The following is a 14,407-nucleotide window of genomic DNA, read 5'->3' as shown; positions in this document are numbered from 1 at the left end:
GTGTGCCAATGGCCCTTTATCACTCCCATCACTCCTGTGTGCCAATGGCCCTATATCACTCCTGTGTGCCAATGGCCCTTTATCCCTCCCATCACTCCTGTGTGCCAATGGCCCTTTATCAATCCCATCACTCCTGTGTGCCAATGGCCTTTTATCACTCCCATCACTCCTGTGTTCCAATGGCCCTTTATCACTCCCATCACTCCTGTGTCCTAATGGCCCGTTGTGTTCGCTGATCCAAGTTTAAAAGGATAATTCATGGTTATAAAACCCTTTAGCAATTACGTTACAGCTAAAAATGTCCTCGATTTCCATGGAAACAGCTAAGTGTCCCCAAACTTCTGAATGGTAGTGTATAGCGTCAACAATTTCTGCAGCGCTTCTTACAGTCCATACATTCAAAGGGTCTGCCATGACTAGAATTGACAACTAAGATGAACCGATAGATTTAATTGACTGGGAATCCTTGTGTGTAGAGATAAAAACAGAGATATTCTGTCTCAGATTAATCACCTGAGATAAAGTGTATCGCTGTTTCCCGTCTGATTTTTTCCCCCTATTGATATTCAGTTACTTTTGATAGATTTATCTCTGTAATCTGGCGCTTTTATTGCCATGGCACTCGAATGTTCAATCAACAGGATTATTCCATTGGTTGCTATGGTGATAAGACCACTTTGCAAAAGTTGCACTGGAGTTTTAATAGCGTGCCTTTCAGAGCAGACACTCCAGCAATTGAATAATAATAAAAAATAAACAATAAAAAAAATCCACAGCAAATTAGGGCTTAAGTATACCTAAATATATTTTTTCTAAGGCATTAATGTGTTCTTCATGATATATTTGATTTATTACATAGTAAAGTGCCAAAGCTCCTATAATTTGTTTCAGTAAAAGAAAATTCCCCTGCCCTTATATCCTCAATTCCCGTAAAATACCTGTGAATAGGTTCTAGACGGTAATAAAAAACTGGGGTGTCTGTATCTCAGAGTGAACTAGAATGTTTATTAATATCCAATAGGATGAGGATAGTGGGAGTTATAGTAGAACCTCCAAAAGAGGGCATTTGCCCCACTGGGCAGGCGGTGGTCACGGGATAAACAGCATATTGCACTTTGGGGTTCAAAGGGGATGCCCATATATCAGTGGATCTGGGGCAAAGTTTAGAAAGTGTAGCCACCAATCAGCACGCACATGCCACTGGTTTCTATAGCAATAAAACCACTTTTTAAAAACTTTGCCCCAGAATCCCTATTTTTTATGCATTACCCCCAAATTCTATAACCGCATAAAGTATAATGAAAGCGTACATAGTAGTTCAAATTTGAGCTTTTTACAAGCCAATAACAAAAAAATAAAAGACACGCAGGAAGTTTAATATTATAATAGAATATAATTCCTTTACATATTCACAAGTAAACAAATGCAATTCTAATCCCTCATTAAAAAAAAAGAATTAAAAAAAGTCCGAGCCTCGACCCTTCCGAGTGCCGGGGGAGTGTGCAATATTTAGCACTGAAAGGGTCAAGGAGGCCTATAAAGCATACACCATTTTAAAGCGTTTATTGTCTATGCTAAAATAATAATAATGATAAAAAAAGGAATATTTCGTTCATTTTTAAAATAATTTTGGAGCAAAAAGCGGAGACCGAATGTATAAAGCCTTCCGTGGAGTGCATTTATCCGCGCTCGTTTGGAGAAATACCAGGCATTGGGGCGTTACTATTTTACAATACAAACCGGTTAACCCCTTGCGGTGGGAAAATGGGTAGAATGTAAGCTCCGGTTTAGAAGCCGCTCCTTTGCAAACAGGGTCCACCCTGTTATTTTTGCATGAAATCCGCCAAAGAGTCGCACTTTCCATTTTAAAAATAAATCTGCCTCTAAATCCCAAATAGATATAGCTATGATCATTTACTAAGATCTTCTTTATATGCTTACGTATCAGCCGTTTATTTTTGGGTACATGGATAAAATATCACGGGACGCTGCATGACATCATTGAAATGATTTCCACCCGTTCTAAAGGTTCTATAACAGTAATGACAGCCATGGGTAGGGTAAATTACTGTAAATGCTGTGAATTTGCTATTTCAGTACACACAAAGGTCTGGGAACTTCATCTCGTACACGGGAACCGACTGGTACTGCACGTGCCCTGCAGTGATGGTTATCGTCCCCGACGGGCTTGGCGGTGGCCTGAAAATACAAACAAAAAAATATACCACGCTTAGGGTTAACACGGAGGATTGATGATGTATTTACCCCCCCACGCCCATGAGGTCACTGCTGAGCAGCGCGATATGGTGTCATAACTTGGCCGCTCGTGTGCAGCAACTTTTTGGCAGTCCTCCATAATGTAGATAGTGGCTTAATTCCACATCTACATTTCTATTAAAGGAAACAAATAGGAATGGGTGGACTCGGGGAAAGGCCCTCAAAGCACCCGGCAGGAACCTCAATTACCTGATGTTGAGCTCCAGTATCTGCGCCAGCTTGTCATGAAGCATGTTTGCCTGCAAAAAAATAAAATAAACACATGTCGCACGGATGAGAGATTCATTATAAAAGTCAAAATCGGGGTTAGAGTGTGGTAAAAAGAGGTTCCTTCCACTCACGGGGAAGTCTCTGCGGGCCATCAACTAGTTCAATGGCTGCAAAGAAAGATGGCGCTAGAGGTTTTTTTTTTTTTAGGCTATAAAAACTGGTCTCGCTCACTTTGGATTCACATTGTGCAGCAATTTCCTCAAACGGCGCCTTCTGGAACTTCTCAATGACCAAACGGCGCTTCTCTTTCTCTTGTTCTTCCATCCCAGCGTTGTCTACACGTCCGTAAAATAAATAAATTATTAATTCACAGATATTCACATTGTGGTTTTATGGGAGCCGTCATTGTCCCGGCGTATACAGGCTTATAGTTGTGTGGCTGACGCGCTCCACCCCGTCCCTTGCCAATGTTGAGGGGGAGAGGGGTTTACACAGTAAACTGTTATTTCAACCATGACAGCTTGAAACGGCAAGACGTTCAGCTACAGCGTGCAGAAAAATTATGACTTTGCCAAGTACAGTCTATCTACGGTAATTATACCCAACTAGAATCGCAGGGGGATATCCGCTTAATCCGTATTATCATAATCAAGCGTTTGCATAGACCCGCCACCATTCACGACGGGGGTTATATGACAAACCCGAGAGACAGGGGGTGCGGAGTGCCGGCTTGCCAGGCACGTACATAATATCACAGCTATAAACGGGACCCGCTTTCCTTACCGATTGCCTTTTTCAGCGCCTCAAAGGTGATTTCCTCCGTGTTAACCTTAAAATTTAAGACAAAAACGTCAACATTTCTTCAAAACTGCGCAAAAAAAATAAATCAGAAGGGGTTGAATGCTCGTGTTTGCATCCGCTAATAAAAACGGTCTCCGCTTACAGGCGCCTATGGTTAATTCAGCCGCTTTCCCATTGGTTAGATTTTGATTTAAAAAGCAATTATAAGTCCATTATATGAAAATATTTTTTACCGAATTGCTCAGTTTAACAGAGAAGGAGACAATCCGTGCCGAGCTCTGCTAACATTTTCGCTTTCCCTGCGCGGCCTGCGTGTGCGTTTTGCCCTTTTAACCCACCCACTAGTGCTTAGCATTTTTTTTTTTAATCATGAAACAATTATATAGTGAAAAATCTGTGTAAAGATATTTTGAACACTATTAAAAAAAATGTCAGGAGGGCGAGAAACAAACCTTCTTCTGCTTTATTCTACTTTAAAATAAAAGAAAAATGAAAAACAAAAAAACAAAACAAATAAAAACAAAAAATCCATTTCAGTTTTCCACATTTTCACACGGAAACAGCTTAATACAGGCACGTCCAAAGTCCGGCCCGAGGGCCAATTGCGGCCCGCGTTCCGGACTGATAAGGCCCCACAGATAAGTTGCCCAAATATAGATCTATTTTTTTTTAGATATTAAAGGCAGTGATTTAACACCTGTTTAGATTTGTCATCCAAGTCACAAAATGAAAAGTATGCCGTTTTCAATAAACTTTGCATAAAATAGGTAATTTGCATTTCATTTTAATGGTTCAAAGAATGTCAGGCAACATGGTCGGCCCTCGCACATGTTCACTTCATCAAATCTGGCACTCTTCGAAAAAAGTTTGGACATGCCTGGCTTAATATGAGCAACAAAACTGCCCCACGAGACGGAACTCATTAAATCAACAGTTATGCAAACAATACTATGACTTCTGGACTCACAGAGAACAGCCTGGGGCAGATACAGTCTATTTTAAATGCCTTAGTTATAAAAATTAATGACAAATATTCAACAAAATTATATATAAATTTAAGAAAATCTTTTATACAAAATAAAAAAAAAACATCTTTAAATAAATATTATATATTTTTTTAAAAATATATAATTAAAAGCATTTTGGGGTCATTTTCTACAGGTGTCCATTGGGGTTTTCTTATTACTATACGGTACCTTGTCCTCCGTGTTGTTGCCAGTCATTATATCCACCTGGATTGATATGGTATCCACGATGCTTTTTCTTCTCGACAGCCTGTCTTCATCTATCGGAATAGCGCAAGCTTAACAAAGGGAACTCTTTGCCGAAAGCAGAGCAGTCAAAACAATTGCGAACGCAACGGGAAAATAGGTTGGACGGGTCCGACTTGTTACAACGTGCAAAAAGCAGGAATGAACAATGCTAGAGCTATTCTGATATCATAAATCTCCTGTATACATACATTAAACTAAAGAACGTATTCCTATTTCGGGGTTTTAAAAAGGTAAGTAGCAGATTTTACACAAATTTTAAAACGCAAGTTCTTCTGAAGGCATGACATTTGGGTGGGACATCACAAATTAGATATAAAATTAGAAAAAAAATAAAATTAAAAATACGCACTGCTGCGTGTTGCTCAGCTTCAGCTCATTTGGCAGCGAAAGCCGCCTTCCTACGACAGAAGATATAATTCTTAAAGATTTAACGGGATTGTAAGCCCTGCTGGGTAACATTCTGCGCGGAGAACGCGTGCCGGTCTATATGTGAAGCGCGCACCACAACGGCGCCCTGCAGAGTATACTGAACCCAATGCGTTGCTCAAAAGACGAATGGGCGGTTATACCCAAAACATGGAACATGGCTCCGCTAGGCACTGCCCTACAACTTATTCAAGAGTAAGAGAAAAGAAAAAGCTATAAAATATTTAAAGGGCTGATAAGACTCGTTTCACAGAGAGCTTGGCAAGTACATAAATATATTTCCCTGCACCCCATACAGATATTTGTGTTCTCCAGATCTTACCGTGGATGAGACATCTGTAAGCAAAGGGTGCTATTAGCTGGATGACTTGAATCGTTTGGCCCTCCCACCATGTGAACGGCCACTAATTCTGGGGTTTTAAACTATATATAATAATGAAGGTCTTGCTCATCAGGTTATGATGCCACCGCCATCTTTGTACACCAACCAACAGAGAACATAAACATAAACTTGGACTAGTGATGCCAATGGACACCGGGCTTCTCACACAACGTCCCGCTGTTACGGATCACGTGCCGAAGAACCCATAATGAGGTGAAACATCAAGCAAAACAAATCGCACAAGGGAGGGGAAGACTAGCGGTCTAGAGACGCTAACCGGAGCAGAAATACTACATCGCTATAGCTGCGGACGTTCTCAATACCACTACGGAGAACAAGCCCTGCTCCACAAAGCTTGGGGTGCTCCACCTAAGAGCTGGATCCTAGAGGCCGACGGGTCAGGGGCTATAAGCAAAACTACATCAGTCTAATAAGTAAATGAAGGCCGGCTCGGCATACGGTTTACCTTCACACTGACATCTGGTTTTATGCATTTTTTTGACTGATGGGAATAGAGCTACATTAAGGAGAAAGGAAGAAAGAACAGCAGAAGGAAGTCATGTAACATAACATATCACGGCTCAGCAAATCTATCACGCTCTGGAGATGTCGTAACGTATGGCTCTGCCACCATGTTACCCGATTAAAAGTCTTCACCCCGAAAGCCCATTGGGTCTATCACCTTCCACTGCATCACTACACGGCCCCACGTGCGGAAGGAGAGCTTAACATTACGTAAGAAGCATTAGTGAAAAACAGGCTAAAGGGGCATAAATGGGTTGGGGTAGTTAAGGGAGTTTGTAAAATAGTCTTTTTTGAACCATTTTGTTTAGCTTTTTTGTCTTACAAATGTATGACATCATCTTATGACAAAGAGTAAACAAAATATTGGCAGCTTTGATATTAGTTGGATTATAGCGTGACGTCCGTGAGACTAACGGTTAACTTTTAGGGAGAAAAAGGTGTGTGTGCGTATGTGTACGTGTACGTACGTATGCACGTGTACGTACGTATGCACGTGTACGTACGTATGCACGTGTACGCACGTATGCACGTGTACGCACGTATGCACGTATGCATGTGTACGTACGTATGCATGTGTACGCGTGTGCACATATAAACAGGCAGATTCTTGGGTCACACAGTCAGTCTTCTCTGATTTAATCCTATCTGAGCTTTCAGATGGCGCTTTCCTCAGCTCTATATCACAGAAGAAATTTCTTCTTGATTACAGGTGACTTTATTCAGAAACTAATTTATCTTGCACAATAATTTGATTTTTTCTCTCTCTCAATATACTGTAGGGTTGTGAACTTAGATAGCCTAATGATTAATGGATTTTAAAAGTGCCGTTTGTTATTTTATTGTGCACATAACTGCACTTGCTTCCACCCGGATAGTGTCTGTATGTCTGCCCACTCCGTACTAGTACTTAGACTGTAAGCTCTATGGGGTAGAGAACTCAACACCTGTCATACCTTATTGAAAAGGACTGTACTCCTCTCTATTATACTGTTAACAGCAAAGCATTAAGTATATTTATTAGCGCTGAATAAATAAAAATGCATTGGTTGTGTATTTTAGTAACGTTTGTAGTGTCCATTCTGACATTATTTACATAAGACTATGTCAGCAGTTCAAAGGGGGTCGGCGTGCAGACATTCTACCGGAATTATACAGCATTTCCTATAAAAGTAGGGACAGTTTCTCCAGGGTGGATAAAAAAGAAAAAAAAAAAATATATTCTTCCACTATATGTGCGCATAAAAAAATGAAAATAAAAAAAAAACGGGATAAAGGCATCTACGCCTCTGTTCTGGGAAGAATCCCATTCGGTAATCGGCGGCTGCACATCAAACACTTGATACTTTTACACGGCTTCTGTATATAAAAGTTGGGATTTATTCTGAGCGCGCAGATCCGAAAGGGATTGCCAGTGACATTTTCCAAGCAGAACGAACACGATGATGAAGACTTTAAACGATACGAGCATGTTGCTTTCCTCTGGCATTTAGCGCTCTCACCTGTCACTTGTGGTACATACGGTACCGACAGCCTCTCCACGCTGTAGCCGCTGCCACCCAGGGACTCCACAATCTTGTTGGTCAGGAAACACACATTTTTATCAAGCTTCTCAATGGATTTTGGAAGACTGTTAACATAAAAATAAACAAAGGTTAAAAAAAATACACTACAATTAATTCAAACCAGAAAGGCTGCTACATTTTCGGGAATGAGTGCAGACTATGTTCTTAAAGGTACACTCCAGCCCCCTGTATGCATTTTAAGAACCAATATCACAGCCGAGCGTGACCGTATAATTAACCTTTATTTTATTTTTTTTAATTCCAATGCAGAGAGGCATTAAGTGTTTTATTTATTTTTTTGCCATATACAGCAATATACCCCCCCCCCCGCGCTGTAAGCTCATTTACCTGCATTTGTCCCGGAAGATGACTTCTGGAAGTAGATACGGAGCATCCATGTTCCTGGTTTCAATGACCTAAAAAACAAAACATGAGGAAAAGCAAGATAGGATGCATACCTTAATTATAGATTAATAGAGTTGTTATTATTAGCCCCCCCATTAGAAAGTATATAAAACCAGAGCACAGAGCTTTGTTTATTGCAAATTCCTACTTCTCCCAGAGCCTCTTAAAGAAGCCAGCTTTTTCCCCACGACTTGTCATGCCCCCTCGACTCTGCGCCGTACCGTCCTTCTCCGAGAGAGCTCTGGGGGACCGATGAATCGAAAAGAATACAGAGAGAAGATCTACACGCCAAAACTGAAGTCCTTCTAACAAGTTAAACGATTATGGGGCAAAAGAACTCTATATGGTGGTGGTGGTGGTGGTGGTGGGGGGGGGTGTCCGCACATCATGGCGACTAATCAAAGAAGCTGAAAGAAAATGGGTTTCCTTTTGTGTTTTGAACAATAGGACTTGTTGGCAACACCATGAATAATTTTATCTCACCGACTTCACTATTCATTAGGAAGGGCCAGGTCTCTTTGTTCAAGAGGACCTCGCATAATGAACAGTTACGAAGGTCTAAGGCTCTTTCCCAACGCGTCTTGTTGGGCCTCGATGCATGAAACGTAACAAGCAAAGAGGGTCTTGTTTTCTTCTTGAATACATGGTTTACACAGTGAAACGCTTTTCAGCCAATAATCTAATGAGGACCGTTGAGTGAAATCACTTTGGTACAAAGAGCTCTCTTCTTGAGGATCATTTCCACAACAGAAGAAATGCCAATCGTCTCAAAACGTACAGATCAAAGATCGCTGTCGCCACCTCTGCTGTTTCGGTCGATTCAACCGTCGGACTGAAATAAATGTTCAAAGGTAGAGCAGGACCTTCGCTGCTTTATGTCAGACGCGTATCACGCCAAGCGGATCAAACCGCTGCTACCTTCGGCGTTTTAAGTACAAAAGACCACTTTCTCATCTTTAATCCCGAAGGACGGCAGGTGAAGGACTCGGCAGAATGAGGGGTTGGTTTCTGAATATTTTCTCTAAGGCATGAATCAAATTCTGCAAAAGTGTGAATTATCAGGGCCCCCAAAATGCCAACCAACCCCTGATAAGTTGATGAAGTCCATTAGGCGTTTTGTGAAAGTAACACATATAAATAGAATAATCATAATAATGATGATTTTATAATCATTGCTGTTACTGTCAAATGCCCCAAGCTCTAATTTTCATTTTTCATTAAAAAAATGTTCTGGGAATTATTGTCACGTAACAGGTTGGCGCCATAGATAGATTTATATAGTGCAGTGCCACATCTGCGTGACCCGCCACTCCTTCTCTGAATAGCCCCCCCCAAGCTTACTCGGGGTCAAAGTCTCTGTAATTTGTGTTAGTATAATAAATATATATTTCATATAACAATTCAACACCACCTAAACGTAAGAGATACTTCAAAGCCAACTGACTGCGTCCCCCTTTTAAGTACGAAGCAAACATGCATTTGCTGATAAGTGTGTGACTAACAACGGTCAGCGCCAGAATAAAAGGCTTACAGGTCCAGAGCGGAATCATGCTATCGACTTATTCAATATTATTGACAGGCAAGTGAAATCCACAAACATCTGCCTCTGATCCTGTATAGCTTGTGTGTAACTGATAGGAGTGAACAAAAAAAATATACACTGCCGTTCAAACGTTTGGGGTCACTCAGCTGTTTTGATGGAAAACAAGGAAATTTCAGGTTGTAACAATTACAAAAAGGGTTTTCTAACCATCAATTAGCCTTTTAAACTTGGATCAGCGAACACAACGTGCCATTGCAACACAGGAGTGATGGGAGTGATAAAGGGCCATTGGAACACAGGAGTGATGGGAGTGATAAAGGGCCATTGCAACACAGGAGTGATGGGCGTGATAAAGGGCCATTGGAACACAGGAGTGATGGGAGTGATGGGAGTGATAAAGGGCCATTGCAACACAGGAGTGATGGGCGTGATAAAGGGCCATTGCAACACAGGAGTGATGGGCGTGATAAAGGGCCATTGGAACACAGGAGTGATGGGAGTGATAAAGGGCCATTGCAACACAGGAGTGATGGGCGTGATAAAGGGCCATTGGAACACAGGAGTGATGGGAGTGATAAAGGGCCATTGCAACACAGGAGTGATGGGCGTGATAAAGGGCCATTGGAACACAGGAGTGATGGGAGTGATAAAGGGCCATTGGAACACAGGAGTGATAGGAGTGATAAAGGGCCTCTGTACGCCTATGAAGATATTCCATTAAAAAACAGCCGTTTCCAGCTACAATAGCCATTTACAACATTAACCCCGTCTGCGCTGGATTTCGGATTAATTTCGTGTTATTTTAATGTACAAAATGTTATTTCGGAAACATGGCTATTTCTAAGTGACCCAAAATTTTGAACGGTAGTGTACGTAAACCCCAATATACCTTCCTGCTTGGGATTTCAAAATTCCTTTTAAATTTCTTAAGATCGAGGCCATAAAAAACCTTTTGTTCTGTAAGAAGACATTTGTAAGGGAAGGGGTGCCATACCTTGCCGATGTGTTGGCAAAAAGCAGGAACCGCGATCATCTGGCTGAGGAAGTTGAGATATGCAGCGACGAGCGCCATAATGCTACACCGGTGAAACATCTGCAGATTGTCTTCATTAGTGATTGCCAAGTCCTAGTGAAGAAAAACAAATCAATCCTCAATTACGGATATAAGAACTCTCCCCCCTCCTAGGAGCAATACAAATTATATAGAAAGATCGATGACAGATAAGTGCATATCTGCCTTCAAGGTCACAGAAGGTTTTCTCCATAATAGTTCCTTAGTCACACAGAGTTAACTCTTAGTGGGCTTTAAACTCTATAGTGATAGCAGGACATGTCCTGTAAAAAAACCCACTAAGCTGACACTCGAGGCTGCACATGGAAACCATCACAGACAAAAGTACAATGTTTTTTTTATTTTTTTTTTAAGTATGAAAGTCTAGCGTTTACGCTAAACATGAAGGCTTCTATTGAATGGAAGAGCATGTTCTCTGGCATGTCGGCATTACCCGGGAATCTCTTTCCGAATCATTTTCCGGTAGCACGTAGTAGGAGATGGTGTCAGGTAGGGCAGAAAACTTTACAACTCCCGGATGCTCAACCTTACCCTTAGTAAATAAAGCCAGACTAAGAACTTAAACTCAACCTTATTAGGATGGGTATTTTGCCATCAGGAAATGACAAGGAAAAGAAACAGTCAGGTAAGAACTTTCGGTTTCCATGCCATTGCTCGTAGTACGCAGTAGGAGATATAAGAAAGCACCATCCGAGGGATGCGAAATAACCCGATAGAGGAGATCTCTTGCCAAAACAGTGATCTTCAGCCAACAAAACCTCAAGCCAACGGAGCCCTGTATGGCAGCAGTTTGGAAGAATCTGCTTATGATTACCATCACAGACAGGCCATCTGCCTCTGCCCAAGATGCTGAGACACCTGAAGTAGAAGGAGCACATCATCCAGGAGGACATTCCTTTCACGTCTTTGGGTAAGCTTTCTAGTCATTAACACAACCCAACTGGCAATAGTGGCTCGTGATACTCTCTTTTCGCAGGGTCTGCAAAAGGGATCTAGACGACTTCTCCGGGATGTTGTCTTATCCAGATAAATGTGCATCTGCAAACATCTAATGTGAGAGGCGGAATTCCTTCTCATTGATTGGGTTGGGACAATACTAGCTAAATTATTTGAAATAGGTGGAAAATGGATTATCTTGGACAACAAAACAGGGATGAGTCTATTCTTAGACCCAGGATACCCCCATGGTTTTGGATGGTTAAAGATGCAAGTGTTGCAGGGATGTTAAGGTACTGAATTTGAGGATACAGAAGATGTTTCATCTAATTATCAGTCATCCAGGAATGGAATAATTTGTATGTCTTCCTTATACGGCTGAGATGAGTTTTGTAAAGGCACAAGGTGTTTGTGTGAGGCCAAATGGAAGATGCAGATGCTGAATCCAAAAGAATGTACCTTCAATGACTCATGGTGCATGAAGTCCCTATTCAGGGACAACTGAGGAGATGAAGAACTAATGAATAACATATCGGTTTCAAGCTTCATCCAATCCTTAAGTCTGTTGACTTTAGCTTTAGAACAAACTGAACAAAGTTTCCTGCTGGGATCAACCAATGTAGCTTCACAATCCCGACAAGCTGGATACTTTGACTAGAGGTTGTCTTCTTGCTCGTCAGATAGGTCAAGGACAGCCTGTGTACAGCAGGTCAATAGGGATGATACGGTAGGCATGGTAGCCCCAGGCATGGGTCTTAGGTCTAGTTATCATCCACTTTGTCCACACCGCTCCCTAGAAAGGAATTCAGCTGCCAGCCTGCCCAAGTTCTGTAAAGCACTAGCGATTCGACCAAGGATCCTACCCCCAGCACCTGGTAGTTAACTGGTCCCCAAGTACCCAACGTGGGCTTCACACAAGGCTCCCCAAACCAACCGAGGCAGGCGACAGAGCCTGGGAATAGATGGCTCCCATGAGCTCGATAAGACAAGCGGGAGGAAGATAACACCTGTCTAAGAGAGGTTGGTAAAACAAAACACAGTAAGGGGAATCAGGCCCTGCATCATGCCAAATGCCCCCCATGCTCGTCAAACCCCTTCTACCATACATAAATAAAAATACAAACAAGACAGACACACACACCATATTACAATATTAGAGGTAAAGCAGGATACAAGCAGGCACCTAGGTAATAACTGATTAACAAAAAGGCAATGATCTTCTACAGATGAAGCCAGCAGTGTTCCAACAACTCACCTGCAAAGCGATTGCTACTCTAATTAGATCGATGACGACTTCTTCGTTGGCCAGTTCTATGGTCACCAGAGACAATGTGGTATAAAGCAACTCGTAATTCTTGTGCAAGTTATCGTCCTCCTTACAGCCAAGGTATATATGTCTGTACACCTGCTGCCCGTGCTGAGCATAAATGGAATGCGACAGAATGATTAAAATAAGTGAAGATTCCAAAAACAAAACATTATTCCTGTACGATTGCCACCACTGATAGAGATGCTTTCAGAGCCAAAATAAAGAGGTAGCAAGACAAAATAACCAAAAAACAGTATAATATGTAAGAAATTACGGTTATGGTTCTCATGCACTGTGGAATATATTTAAACCAGTGAAAGCACATCTTTGTATCTCTATCGTTTTGTCATATTAATGGCAGTAGCGCGTTGATATTTTGCTTCTGGGAATTCTTGTTCTTCCGTAAACCCTTTTCTGGTTCTGGATTTGGATACTTGCGCACTTGTGTGTTCCCTTTGCTTTGGGGCACGTTTAATTAAGCATGTACTTAACCAACATAAGGGAATATTAAGAATATTGGTGCATCTTTTTGCCCAATATTATGCTTGTGAGCGCAATACTGCTTCGCTGATAGAATCCCCTATTTCTTATATACAACACCATTTGGCCATTGTTTCCATTTTTTTGAGGTCTTTGTGCCCCTTAATTTTGGAGCCGAGCTACTTACAGACTTTAAAAGATAAAAAAACGGCATTTAACACACTCCCCACAACATCATTGCATTTCAACAAGACTGAATTCTCATCAGAAGTTAGAAGAATACACCTACAAATGGAACATTCCATTTCATTGTTCAGTACTTACCAAGTTATACTCCACCATTAAATGGTTAGCACAGCAACTGCTTCCCAACCCCAAAAATGAGGAACGTACATGCGGATTTATACATTTTAATGTGTTTTTAAAATTTTTACTTGAATTTTACCATTTCCTTTATTATTAGTAGTATTTTTCCCCCCCTTCGTTCTTCTTGCCTGCTGATCGCACGTGATCAGGAAACCAGGCTCTACCCCAATAACTACCCTGACTTCCGTAACAAACTGTGGATTTTACTTTTAAAACTTCAGATGTAATGTCACCGGTTACCTACGAGGCAAAAGCCATAGCTGGCAAACTACAAGATGACATTGATTATGTGACCGGCAGCTGGTTAAGGGACCCCCAACGGTGAACAGTCTGTTGTGACGCATATCCCTGAAAGAATATTGTTTTGATGTCTCTCACCCCTCAGCCATAGGGTAACTTAATTGGAGTGGCAGGATCACAAAGTGCTATTCCCAGCATGGGAGCCAAGCAGCCACTTACATGTAAAAATAGACGTGGCTGATAGGACACAAGGGAATATATTTTGTAAGTCGCAAACAACTTGTTTTGACAGCATAAGTGATGTGCACTTAAAGTGACGTTAATGTAGGGAAAATGCAGTCGGAAATAAAGAGATGAGGAGATCGGCACTCCAGGAAACTTAGAGAGTCAACTGGTAACCATAATCTAAAGGCATCTGAACTTGAGTAACAAAACCTACTGATTTAACCAAGTATTTCCTTAACAAATCTTGTTAAATGACAGACTAGATTGCAAGCCCATGTGGGAACATTCTAAATGAGCTGATCCTCAGACACTCTAAACAGTACCCCTTAGAAGCCCACCAAAGATTGTTGTGACTCACTGATGGTGGCAACCAA

General features: G+C 41.4%; 1 protein-coding gene across 1 annotated transcript in view; it reads right to left on the bottom strand.

Annotated features, from left to right (window-relative positions):
- Window positions 1-2,093: 2,093 nt before the first annotated feature.
- LOC149305688 (protein EFR3 homolog A) overlaps window positions 2,094-14,407 on the bottom strand; it is a 52,172-nt gene continuing 39,858 nt past the window's right edge. The window contains exons 15-23 of the mRNA XM_089477256.1: window positions 12,669-12,830; window positions 10,400-10,531; window positions 7,806-7,873; window positions 7,395-7,522; window positions 4,485-4,573; window positions 3,271-3,316; window positions 2,719-2,822; window positions 2,467-2,516; window positions 2,094-2,199 (exon numbers count right to left, since the gene is read on the bottom strand). Of these exons, the coding sequence (XP_089333382.1) occupies window positions 2,094-2,199; window positions 2,467-2,516; window positions 2,719-2,822; window positions 3,271-3,316; window positions 4,485-4,573; window positions 7,395-7,522; window positions 7,806-7,873; window positions 10,400-10,531; window positions 12,669-12,830 (885 nt within the window). The remainder of the gene's footprint in view (window positions 2,200-2,466; window positions 2,517-2,718; window positions 2,823-3,270; window positions 3,317-4,484; window positions 4,574-7,394; window positions 7,523-7,805; window positions 7,874-10,399; window positions 10,532-12,668; window positions 12,831-14,407) is intronic.

Source organism: Sceloporus occidentalis, unplaced genomic scaffold (assembly GCF_023333645.1).
Source record: "Sceloporus occidentalis isolate IW3139 unplaced genomic scaffold, rSceOcc1.0.p SCAF_11, whole genome shotgun sequence".
Taxonomy (NCBI): Eukaryota; Metazoa; Chordata; class Lepidosauria; order Squamata; family Phrynosomatidae; genus Sceloporus; species Sceloporus occidentalis.
This window is presented reverse-complemented; position numbering and strand designations above follow the sequence as displayed.